Source organism: Artemia franciscana, chromosome 8 (genome assembly GCF_032884065.1).
Source record: "Artemia franciscana chromosome 8, ASM3288406v1, whole genome shotgun sequence".
Taxonomy (NCBI): Eukaryota; Metazoa; Arthropoda; class Branchiopoda; order Anostraca; family Artemiidae; genus Artemia; species Artemia franciscana.
The window spans coordinates 11,657,132-11,670,865 of record NC_088870.1 but is presented as its reverse complement, the minus strand read 5'-3'; the positions used below and the strand labels follow the sequence as shown (position 1 = coordinate 11,670,865).

The 13,734-nt window shown below is 32.6% G+C and overlaps 1 protein-coding gene across 3 annotated transcripts in view; it reads left to right on the top strand.

Annotated features, from left to right (window-relative positions):
• The window catches only part of LOC136029981 (uncharacterized), a 170,317-nt gene extending 156,583 nt beyond the window's left edge, over window positions 1-13,734 (top strand). For all 3 annotated transcript variants that reach the window (XM_065708556.1, XM_065708555.1, XM_065708557.1), the window contains one exon: window positions 10,601-13,734. In XM_065708556.1, the coding sequence (XP_065564628.1) occupies window positions 10,601-10,794 (194 nt within the window). In that variant the 3' untranslated portion in view covers window positions 10,795-13,734. The remainder of the gene's footprint in view (window positions 1-10,600) is intronic.

The window sequence follows — 13,734 nt, the reverse complement described above, 5'->3', positions numbered from 1 at the left end:
TATATATATATATATATATATATATATATATATATATATATATATATATATATATATATATATATATATATATATATATATATATATATATATATATATATATATATATATATATATATATATATATATATATATATATATATATATATATATATCTACATATATAAAAATTAGTTGTCTGTGTGTGGATCTGTGGATGGATCAGGTGACGTCACCTGAAAAAACTGGATCAGGTGACAAAACTGAAAACTGAAAAAACTAAAAAAAGGCAAAAACTATAAAAAAAACTAAAAACTAATAAAAAAAATAAAAAAGCTAAAAAACTAAAAAAAATAAAAAAAGGCAAAAACTACAAAAAAACTAAAAACTAATAAAAAAGCTAAAAAACTAAAAAAACTAAAAAAAGGCAAAAACTACAAAAAAAACTAAAAACTAATAAAAAAAATAAAAAAGCTAAAAAACTAAAAAAACTAAAAAAGGTAAAAAACTAAAAAAACTAAAAACTAAAAAAAAACTAAAAAAAAGGAAAAAACTGAAAAATAAGCTAAAATAAAGGTAAAAACCAATAAAAAACTAAAAAAAAACTGAAAAAACTAAAAAAAGGCAAAAACTACAAAAAAAAACTAAAAACTAATAAAAAAAGTAAAAAAGCTAAAAAACTAAAAAAACTAAAAAAACTAAAAAAAGGTAAAAAACTAAAAAAAATAAAAAATAAAAAAACTAAAAAAAGGAAAAAACTGAAAAATAAGCTAAAATAAAGGTAAAAACCAATAAAAAACTAAAAAGAAAAAAAGGAAAAAACTAAAAAAAATTTTCATCTAAAAAACTAAAAAAAACTAAAATAGGTAAAAACTAAAAGAACTAAAAAAGAAAAAAATAAATGACGACACTCAAAGAGAAAGCGACCAGGACAAAAGGAATGTTCGATTAGCAATCAACAAAGCACCGGGACACAGGGAGTATAAATGACGACCAGGACATAAGTAAAAAAAAATTTAACAAAACTTAAAAGAAGGTAAAAACTACAAAAAAACTAAAAAGAAAAAAAAACTAAAAAAAGGCAAAAACTACAAAAAAAACTAAAAACTAATAAAAAAGCTAAAAAACTTAAAAAACTAAAAAAGGCAAAAACTACAAAAAAAAACTAAAAACTAAAAAAAAATAAAAAAGCTAAAAAACTAAAAAAACTAAAAAAACTAAAAAAAGGTAAAAAACTAAAAAAACTAAAAAAAAGGAAAAATAAGCTAAAATAAAGGTAAAAACCAATAAAAAACTAAAAAAAACTGAAAAAACTAAAAAAAGGCAAAAACTACAAAAAAAACTAAAAACTAATAAAAAAAAGTAAAAAACTAAAAAAACTAAAAAAACTAAAAAAAGGTAAAAAACTAAAAAAAATAAAAAATAAAAAAAAACTAAAAAAAAGGAAAAAACTGAAAAATAAGCTAAAATAAAGGTAAAAACCAATAAAAAACTAAAAAGATAAAAAGGAAAAAACTAAAAAAAATTTTCATCTAAAAAACTAAAAAAAACTAAAAAAGGTAAAAACTAAAAGAACTAAAAAAGAAAAAAATAAATGACGACACTCAAAGAGAAAGCGACCAGGACAAAAGGAATGTTCGATTAGCAATCAACAAAGCACCGGGACACAGGGAGTATAAATGACGACCAGGACATAAGTAAAAAAAAAAACTAACAAAACTAAAAAGAAGGTAAAAACTACAAAAAAAAGAAAAAAAACTAAAAACTAATAAAAAAACTAAAAAATCTAAAAATCTAAATAAACTAAAAAAGAAAAAAAAAAGGAAAAAAATAAAGGAGAAAAACAAAACTAAAAAACGAATGTATATACAGACCGGGACACCGGGATACAAATGACGACCGGGACACAGGGAATATAAATGACGACCGGGACACAGGGACACAACTACAACGGGGACACCGGGGGAAACAGGGGGATATAAATGACGACCGGGACACCGGGACAGGGAATGGTCGATTAGCAATCACCATCAACAAAGCTCAAGGGCAATCATTAGAATCATGAGGTATAGATCTGAATACAGATTGTTTTCCCATGGACCATTATATGTTGCATGTTCATTATGGCGCGTAACGACTTACGCGCGCGGGGGGGCTTGGGGGGGCGCGAAGCGCCCCCACCAACTAGGTGTTGGGGTGGCGCGAAGCGCCACCCCAACAGCTAGTATATATATATATTTCTCCTTCTGTCTTTTTTTTGTGTTTGTGCTGTTGCATTGGTGATTTCTCTTTTCATGATATATATATATATATATATATATATATATATATATTCCCAAACTTTTAAGCAACTGAACAACTTTACAGCTCATAAACCTTACTCAGAGCTATCCAGGGGTGCCAATTCACGAAAATGTTGGCTACGTGGATGTAAGGATTTTTTTAGCGATTTTTTTTATCAAGATACAAAAAAAGTATTTTCAGAACTGTGGTGGGGGGGGGAGATTTTTTCAATTAACGATACCAAAAAAGGTATCTTTCCTAGCCTAGGGCACATTTTCTCCACTGTCTCTCTTAAATTAGTGCCGTTTGAGCTACTGAGCCAAGTAGGAAAATAATACGTGTTTTTTTAACACAACACTAGTCTATTATCTTTTAATATAAATTTCGAATTCGTACTAATTTTTTTCAAATAACAATACCAAAAGAGGTATCTTTTATAATCTAGGGCACATTTTCCCCACGATCCTCCTCGAATTAGTGCCCCTAGGGCTACTGAGAGAAGTAGGGAAATAATATCTTTTTTTTTTAATCGAACACCATTTAATGATCTTTAGTATAAATTTGGAATTTGTATAAAAAAAAAATCAAAATATTTGTATCAGATAAATTTATCATAATGAATAAGATAGACATAAACATATCTAATGTTTTCCGGGCGGCGCTATTTTTTGTCAGTATAAGGCTCATATACTGCAGTGGCCATTCTAATGCAGTCGTCCAAATATTCATAAGCCAACCGGCTCCTGTACTTATTTGCAATGAATTTCAGATTGGAAAATGAAATCTCTAGGATATTTGTTGGGCTAAGCGTTGCCTTCACTCATAAACCTACCGAAACCAAAATTGAAGATTTTGCTTAGGAACAAAAGGGTATATTTCTTAGCTTAAAGTGGGTGACTTGAATGAAAGGTAGCTTTAAAATCAATCAGTTCTGCTCCACCAACAATTGTTGCAGTGTTGCAGCTGACATGAGGAACTGTGCAACAACTGAAACGCTGTTGCCCTAAAGAGGTTGTGTCTGATTATTCAAGGGTCTGCATCAAACTGAAATTTGTTTGTTATCACCCTGGGGATAGGGTGTTTTTCCAACAGCTCCCAAAATGGTTCAACCAATTCCTTTCTCTTTGCCTGGAAGCTACATGTTAAAGGTCTTTAGCTGTTCGGTTATGTCTACAAGAAGTTTAAGGTCGTAGTGCCAAACCAGATCTTCTAGTTCAAGGACTTTGGCCAATTTCCAAGTAAAAGAAGAGCTGGTAACCGAAGTATTTCCCTGAAGTGGTAAAACTTTTACCAGCTCTTCTTTTACTTGGAAATTGGTCAAAGCCCCTCTTGCCAAAAGGGCGCAATGAGTTGTATGCTAGTTCAGTGGAGATATTTGTTAAAGTTTCTTAGAAAAAACTTTTTTTTTGTCTGGTATTCTAACTTTTTGTGACTCGTAATTGTGTAAATCGGTATTCTAACTATTTTGTCTGATGTATGAGTATGTGTCTGGAGCGCGTGAGTTCTCTCTTTATTTACCGCGTTAACGATTGTTTTCAAGGTCCATACCTAAAAACTTGCCAAACAATAACTGCAGGTATACTAAGTAGCCTAATGGTAAGACAAAATTTTCGAAAGCAGTTAGTAGAAATGTGCCATCGACAGACGACGAGAGACTTCATAAAGTATCTGTCGTAGTTATTGAAAACTGTCAGAACTTTTCTTGTCAGAACTGACACTTCATGTAGGATCTCGTCGTTTATCGAGGGGACATTTCTGCTGCAGTTGTTTACGATACAGAGCTTGCATGAATCCCTTCTCCCTAGTTCTACCTACTGCTTATTTTAACTTAGACGAGGCACAGACTATTAAGCCCAACCCGTCACCAGGAATCTGTTGGACCAGTTTTTTTCAAAGTGATCTGTCTTCTATCTGCGGATGAATGATTTAAAACCGCGAATGGCTCCACAAAAAACCATATTTCTGGAACTCACTCAGTGGGTCGACGCCCTTCTTCATGACGTTCTGGCATGACTTAATCTGGCCTCCATTTTTTTTTTTTAGAAGAAAGAAAGTACTGCATACCAGGGACGCCGTAGCATAATTTGATCTCTTATTCTAGTCCGATATTTCAGGGTGTTTCGTGGGACTTCGATTTACCGATGGTTTTGGTTTGGTGACCAACTATCCCAAGAGATTTATTTGTTGCCAAGCCCACAAACTTTTGTTTAGGCATATTTTCAGAATTGATTTTGCAGAAGTAAAATAAATATTATATGCCGTAGCATTTCCCTGAATTGGTAAAATTTTTACCAGCTCTTCTTTTACTTGGAAATTTGCCAAAGCCCATCTTACAAAAAAGGGCAAATGAGTTGTATGCCAGCTGCAGGGGAAAAGAAATGGCGGAAAGAAATGAAGGCTAGAGCGCAGCCCTGCACAACTATTCAATTGGTACAAAACTTGCCACTAGCCTCCTTTCCAATCTTAACCTTAGCAATTTTAAAAGTGTATTTTTAAAAGTGGATTTGTAAAGCGTAGTGCTGCTATAGTAGGTTGCAATCCTTGGTCTATTATTTTATCTAAAAGCTTCCTTATTTTTGGGAAAAGGTCTTGACAATCAAATAGAGTATGTTGGAGAAATTCTTCCCACAGGTATCAAAACCGCAGCATTTCCCTGAAGTGGTACAACTTTTAACAGCTCTTCTTTTACTTGGAAATTGGCCAAAGCCCCTCTTACGAAAAGGGCACAATGAGTTGTATGCCAGCTGTTGGGGAAAAGAAATGTAGAATTGTCAGTTTTAATTCCCTATTTCTCTCGTGCAGAGGCAGCTTTAGGAGAGGGACAGAGGGAGCACTTGTTCCGAGCTGAGGAATTTTAGCGGAACAAAATTTCAAATAGATAGTTTTGATTATCACTTTGTGGTTTTGAAATTGTATCCTTATTAAAATAAAGTAAAGGCAGAAATTAATAAATGAAAATGATTAAGGAATCATCTGTCGAATAATTAACTCAAAATAAGGTAAAAATAAAAATAAAGAAATAATAATAATTAAAATATTTCAATTAAAATAACTAATAAGCATTAAATAATTTAAATAAGAAACTGAAAAATAATTGAGACATGGGTTATTAGTTTATTTATGAATTAAAAATAAATGTGTTAATTAACGGAAATTCTATGGACCTGATAATTTTGTAGGAGACATGGGTGGGGGCACTAATCAAGATTTTTCCCTGGACGGAAAAGAGGCCAGAATCTTCAATATACTCGTGTTCCATACGTTTTTGTTTTAAACATTTCACTTTTTTAGAACTGGAATTTCAACAAAATTAAAATAAACCAAACAGTTCGTGGTAGCAACGCGGCTCAATAGTAGCCGAAACTCTAAAAAATGGAATTTTGATATCAATAGTTACATCAAAAGAACCTTATTTATTATGCTGATTGTAAATTTATAAGTTTCATCAAGTTTAGTCATACCCATCAGAAGTTACGAACCTGAGGAAATGTGCCTTATTTTAGAAAATAGGAGAAAACACCCCTTAAAACTCATAGAATCTTAGCGAAAATCACACCATCAGATTCAACCTATCAGAAAACCCTATTGTAGAAGTCTAAAGCTCCTATCTACAAAAATTTTGAATTTTGTATTTCTTGCCAGAAGACAGATCACGGATGCGCGTTTATTTGTTTTTTGTTTTTTCCCCAGGGGTGATCATATCGACTCAGTTGTCCTAGAATGTCGCGAGAGGGCTTATTCTAATGGAAATTAAAAGATTTAGTGTCCTGTTTAAGTGACCTAAAAAATTGGTGGGCACCTAGGCCCCCTCCTACGATCATTTTTTCTCGAAGTCACCAGATCGAAATTTTGGGATAGCCATTTTGTTCAACATAGTCAAATAACCTAATAATTATGTCATTTGGGACGCTTTATTTCCCCACAGTCCCCGGGGAAGGGTCACATTGGAGGATCTTTCCATGGAGGAATTTGTCATTAGGTAAGAGAATTTCCATGTAGGGGGTGCAGGATTTTCAAATATTATTAAAAAAAAACAATGAGAAAATAAATATAAAAAAAGTTTTTTCAGTTGGAAGTAAGTAGAAGCATTAAAACATAAAACGAACAGAAATTATTATGTAAATAAGAAATTATTTTATGTACATATGTAAATATGTACATAATTTCTGTTCGTTTTAAGTTTTAATGTCGCTCCTTACTTGCAGTTGAATAAACTTGTTTTTTAATACCTAAAGAACCATATACCTTCTCTTAAGCAATTGTTTGGGGTTTTATTGTCTGAAACGAAAATATTATGTCCTTTGTGTATTGTAATGTAAGTTTTGTTAATTCAATTATCTTAACACCCTGTTTTGTAAAAGAGCATAAAACGTTGAGTTTCAATTTAAACATTCTTTAATTTTAGACACGGTCAGACTTTCTAGTTTTTTTTTTCTTTTCTTGTATAGTACGAGTAAAAGCCAAGGCATGGTTGAGCTTCCGAAAAACTTGATAAAAATGTAAATTAACGTTTGTTTTCAAATATTGCCCAAATTTTGCCACGAATCGAATCTTGCACATAAAACAGTAATCTGTTTTAGGGAGAGCATTATGAATAGAATAGAATTTATTTGCGCTAAAAGCCCATAGGCTACGGCAAAAATATAAATAAAAACAATTACAAAGAGATTGCACAAATTCTATCATAATCCTACAGAAATCTGCTTCTATGATTCATCGTGATACAAAGAAATCGTGCCAAGCCTGTACACACTCACCAACCACTCAAAATTATAATCCCTCCGACCAAACACTTCAAGTCTCCCATCACTAGGCTCCTCACATTCACACATCAAGTGATATACGGTCTCATTTAAACCACCACACTTAGGACAATGATAAGGACCAGCCTTATACCATTCCTTTCCGATAAAGTTTCTTCTTTGGCCCAGTGGCAAACTATCAGCCCTCATTTCAATTAATAACTTTATTTCATTTTTATTCAAACCCAACTTAAAAAATAAAACTTCACCCCTAATCTTCTTCGACCGACAATAAAGACCCAGTGAATTCGAAAACGAACGCTGAACCTGCCATGCCTGTATATCTTGGTCCTGTAAAATCCTTTCAACTAATCCTCTTACTTAGTCCCCCATATCCTTTAGCCCTAAACCATCCCCCCACATATGGCTTAGTCCACACTGAATCTAATACCCTCTTAGATAACTTCAAAGACCACACTGCCTTTCCATGACGAAAGTAAAACAGTTCAAAATAGGGATGAAACCTTTTTATTGACAGTGAATAGATATAAAATTATTTAACTGGATATTTCGAACACATATACAGTGGGTTTTACTGCTGATGATGAACACTCTATATGTATTCGAAATATCCGGTTAAATAATTTTATATCTATTCACTGTCAATAAAAAGGTTTCATCCCTATTTTGAACTGTTTTACTTTCGTTAATACCCTCTTAATTTGGTGCTCTTAATTTTTTCTCTACCCGAGCTGCCCTTCAACATTTCTAAATAAGTCACCTTTCATCACCCATACTCTAGGCATCACTAAAAAATTTTCCCAAAGCCTAACAACCATGTGGAGGAGGAGCCTTTTTGTTATAAAATTGGAGAAATAGAATTAAATGACAGCCTAAGATTCACGGCTTATTTGAAAATCTTACCAGTTATTAATGATCAATATCTTTACAAAATTGAATGTGGAACAAAAAATGCACAACATGAGGTTTTATCTATTATATGATATAAGCACTGACATTCACATGTAGCTTCCCAAATCTTACGGAAATGTAACCACTTGGATTTTCTCAGTGTCTCTTGTGGGATGTTTAGAAAATCATCTTATAGTCATTATTCTAGTTTTTTTTCAATTTTTTTTTTGTTTTCGTTGGGTAAGCTTGATCCTTAATCATTTTTGGAAAAAAGACGCATGATGTAATGGCTTCTAGCCAGCCAGTCAATTACACCAAGTTGACTTAACCATTTCATAGGAAAATACTAATTGAGTCACTGATGTACATTAACAGTAAACTACGTGGGAGCTTCATCCTCTCTGGAAGTGAAATTACAATACTCTCTCAGGTATTGGCAACCGTCCAGATTTTCAATGTCAGAATGGAGAGGCACCTTTCGGAATTTATTATATCGCGAAATAAATAAGGTTCCGATGTGCAATCTGAAGTTGTTCCCCAACATCCTGTTATCCTAGATTGATTATCCTATTATCCACGGGTTGACAGTACGAGTGGTTATCAAGGTCGTGGTATGTTCTGCTGGAGCACTACGGAAAAAAATAGCGATGGAACTTTTAGGGTCTGCTCATTTTCTACCAGCCTCTTCAGCATTCCAGAGCAAATGGAGTGAGTTGATGCTAAGCTGCATCATCTGATGATGTTAACTAACTTGATGGATTGAATAAGTCGCTTGACTTGATGATGTTGATGAACTTTCTTTTCGTTTCTTATAAGCGTTCTTGAAGAATAATCGAAGATATATTCTCTACACTGACGCGTTACCACACAATGACAGGTTAACAATAAGCATACCTAAAAGTGTTGTAATGAGTTGTAATGTCGTTTTTAAAGCGTTAATTGCCACCGGTTAAGAGTATCTACCTTACTGTTATAGAAAAGGTCAAAATCTTTCGTGTTGTGATTGACAGCGACCTTAAATGACATTCCCACTTTATGACCATAGTTCAGAAATATACTCTGTTGTCAAGGTCATTTCCCACGTTACGTTGATTCGTGAAGCAGCTAAGTTCTATTTTCTGCACTTGCATTAGTTTAAATGCGGATTGCGACTGCCTCGTGTAGCACTATGGCCAGACCTTGACTCTGTGGCACCATGGCTTTACTCAAAGCGATAAGCTGGAGGTCAATCAAAACCGAGCGTGAAAAATTTTTTTTAGGAGTCAAATGTGTTTCTTGTAATTATAGTCTCAAGGTATTATGTCTACCAACCCTTATAGCAAGAAGATACAGCCTTGCTTTAAATTTCTGTTGTATGAAACTCGCCTGCGTATTTTCCCTGATTTTGTGTTCGATTTACGACTGAATCCGTATACCAAACAGTTTACCCGGTCGGATGGCCTTCAAAAGCTAAGCCTGCCACCTATTGCTTCGACCAGTCTGCTGCCTAATACTTCGACTAATCTGCCACTTGTCTTCATGTGTAACATACTTGATGGAAAATTTTAATTCCTGAGGCTGCTTTAAGTGTATTGTAAGTGTTTTAACATGTAACTGACCAGCTTAATCTATCATGTGTCTTTGTGCTATTGTAGAGAAAAGTGTAGTTATTAATTAATTTCTTTGTTTGATAAAAGTAAACAGTGTACAGAAAATCAGAAAAAGAGAAAGAATTAAAAAAAGAGCTATCCATCCACGGAACAATTGCATGCCTCAAAAATTGCTACTTTACTTTGATTTAAACACAACTTTTAGAAATTCACTTCAGAATGAAAATATTTTTATTCGTACAAGCGGTCGCAGTCAAGATTGAATTCCAGCTAAATGGCGTTCGTACTTATAATTAAACAAATTAACAATCAAGCACTAATCTCGCATCCAATTAAAACTGACAAATAATTTGGATGTTGTTTTAGGATCAAGAACCCATTGTAGATGAAGCTATTGAAACGCAAAAGCAGGAATATAAGATAGCATATTTCAATTTTCAATCTCGTTGAATAAGAGATTAGGTCATTTGCCTTTTCGGGAAAAGTTGGCCACGTAACGTAAAATCGGATAGCTAATTAAGAAACCCCCAAATAGGATGGTTCTGTTCCAATCCTAAGAAGACGCGCATTAACTGGTCGTCAGTTTTGACTGCACTTAGTTAACTTCGCCTGAATAGTGCAAATGAAGACGTGGCACTGCTCTCTCACTGAGAGGAACTCTGCTTATGAGTGACTCCTCACTCAGTGGCATCCCTAAGACAGTGGTAAACAACAAAAAAAAAATTCGCTAATAATAATAAAAATCCGATTATATTGGTTTTATGTCCAGCAGCCCTTATCAGCGAGAAAAAAATCTAAACTAAATTAAATAAAACATAGAGAGAAAAGAAAAAAGCCCAAGCGATAAAAAACTCACATCTGAATAATGTCCAACATGAAAACATTCACCATGCAATAGCACCGAATATTCGTAATTTTTGATCATTTTTTTTAAAGGCATTTTTTGTTATCTTATTCGAAATATGGTACCCGTTTACTATATTTTTGTTTGTCTTATTTGTAAATAGAAAGGCACTGTTGTCTAAAAAAATTACATTCTAAATTCAACTAAATGTCGATTGCCAAAAAACGTATTTCATTTCTATTTCTTTTTAGGCTCAAGCACCGAATCAGCAATGTCTCCAATACCAACAGATAATTATAGGCGGGGTTTTGCCCATGGTGCAGCGCCCAGACGCCCAACGGGGACAGAGTATTTACAGAGGATACCTAGTGGTGTTTTGAGGCAATACCCAAATGGCTATAGGTCAATGGTATATACTCCAGAACCCATACCCACTATGCAATAATATTTGTGTATTTTCTTAGTTCAGTACGGTCAATCTTTCAAATGCACAGAGAATTATCTGGTCAGCAATAGAAATACACAATGTGGAAGTTTCACTACCGTTTTGGCAATGAAATGGGTGGTAATGCGTGGTCATTTTAAGTGGCAACTTTATAAAACAGCCATTTATGCCTCGTTTTGAAGAAACATTTTCTCTTTGACATGGTGATTCTGCTGAGTTTTTAGCAATAACATTGGCCATCTCATGTTGCAATCAAAATTAGATATAGTTGAATTATCCTCTCAACCTCGCCGGAGTTATGGATTTGATCTTTTTTAAAGAGGTTAAGAACCCCAAAGTTTAAGTGGGGGAGGGGAGCGAGACTCTATATAATCTATGTAATATATATATATATATATATATATATATATATATATATATATATATATATATATATATATATATATATATATATATATATATATATATATATATATATATATTATCTACAATTTATCTACAATTAATCTGTATAATCTACAGTTATATAGACTTTATATAGTTGTTTGCGATTATTCATATCTTGCTGGGGGTCATATTAGACATAGGTATTTTAAATTTCAAATACTCTCAATACTTTCTTTCAGTCTATAGGGTTAAGAGCAAACATTTTCCCAGGGAGGGGGGGGGGCAACTCTATAGAACTAATATTTTTGCCCCATTTAAATCATAAATTTGCCTTTCATCATTACTGTGCTGTACCATTTTGGCAATAAAATCGGCCACATGTTAACTGTCTTTAAATTAGAAATAGACAAATAAGGCTTGTTAAAAGCGCAAGATAATTTATTTCAGATCAATCAATTGAGCCAGGGGAGGGTTTCAGGTCGTATAGAATCTCTCGTTTCTGATAATTTTAAGGTTTTTTTTTTAATTTAAATCCATTGGTTATGCCCTAAGTGGTGTCTTGGAAAGCATCAAGAAGGTTTGCCAAACAGAATGCGTTGGGTATTTCTATCTTAATACAAAAGCATATGACTATCACTTCTGAAAATAAAAATAGCTTAGTCCTTTTTTTGACACTACGAATTTGTAAACCCAAATTTATTTTTTGTGCTGCCGGTAGAAACTAGGTCTTGGAATAAATGCTATAATAGGTCAATCAGGCGCGTATATTTTTCGTCAAAAATAGGAAAGGTACGAAAGGATAATTGTTCAGACAAGCCGAATATGCATTCGAAGTAAAATAAAGGATTAAATAATTATAAATTATATGCAGGTATTAAATAAATTTAAATTGATAATTATGTTTTCAATAAATTTCGTATTTAATGCTTTTTATATTTTAACTCTACATAGTGTATTTAAGACATTTGTACTATATTTTATTCCCATGAAATTAAACATAAATAGTGAAAATGTATTTTTTGATATATAGATGCTTTAAAAATACGAAATTTCACATTTGACCTTGAAGAACAAATAAAAAAAATTTAAAAGACTCTTTCGTCCTTTAAGGACAACATCTAAATAGGTGCATGCAAAATAATATTTTTCAGAGTGGGGGTAATAATTAAAAAAAATCTTCTTATAAATTTAATAAGAAGTGCAGAGAAATTTGGGAAATTTTTAGAATTTCGGAGTAATGGCAGAAAAGCGAATTTAAAAAAAAAATAAAATAGCACTGCTTCTACTGCTGTAATCAAATTAGCTCAATAGATTTAATTTATTTCGGGTCTAGATTACGATTTTCTAGGGTTTCCTCGAACATTATTCGTTTGATAAAGCTACTGATTTACAATCAAGGAAAACATTCAGATACAAAGGTTGATTAGTCATGAGGGCAATAACTTGAATTTAGCGCTAAAACGACTAGTCAGGGCTAATTCAAGTTTCTACTTACACTTTCTACTTACGGTCTGGATTCGCTTTCTAAGTCTAATTAATTCTTACCGAAGCAAGATATCGACCAGCAGCTCTGCTTCGATTGTAAATATCAGTGGAAAGCTTTGAGTAACCGCTGATGATCAAATGGACATCTTTAAGGAACATATATCAGGATAGATGGCAACACTTTTAACTTTTCAAAATAACTCGAAATGGTTTTTAGTTTTCGCTCATTTCGCGGATAGCACGTCATGTGTTTTCCCTAGTTGTGGGATAAATGAAAGAAATGACGTAATTATATATAATGAAAAATATAAACAATCTTACAAAATATTTTATTGTTAATGTTTTTATCGAAGTTTAGTTTTTCCTTGCTTTGTCGTCCTTTTCCTCCTTACAAATTATGCTATTTTTCTAAAGGGTATCCGACAATCTTTATTAAGGGAGTGTTTATTTGAACAAAGGAGTCCAACACATATTTGTTGCTTAGTGGCTTCAATACACAAAAAGGTATGGTGGGATGGGGGAGGGGTAAATGGGTTCTTTTAATTGCTAGGGTGTGCAAATTTGTGTTTTTTTTCAATGAATATAATAAAAAAGTTCACTTTTTAATTAAAATACACTCCAAAAAGGTATTTCTCAAATATAGGGAGAAGGAGACAAGAAACTAATGGTTGCAAGTTCCCACCTCCCAACACTAATTGACGCTGCTGTTGTTGATATTGAAAGTTGGCTAAATAAAGATTAGCATATGCTGTTTTACACTTAGATATTTGACGATATTGATGTTTTTGTTATAGAAGTTTGTATGTATTATTGCATTCATTTTTGTTTATTATTGTAAATTTTAAGATTGATAATAGAATATTGCTTATTATCTTATTTTGGGAATTATTCAAAAACAAAATAATCGAATTCTGTTAATGTGCCACGCATAAAAAACGGTGCTATTTTTTATATTTGCTTGCTGTGTTCTAAAATTCGGTTGTTGAATTTTTAATAATATTATTTTCTAATAGTGTTGATTGTATTTCTTGTTAATGTGTTTGGAGTCAATACAATATAAACCGAAAA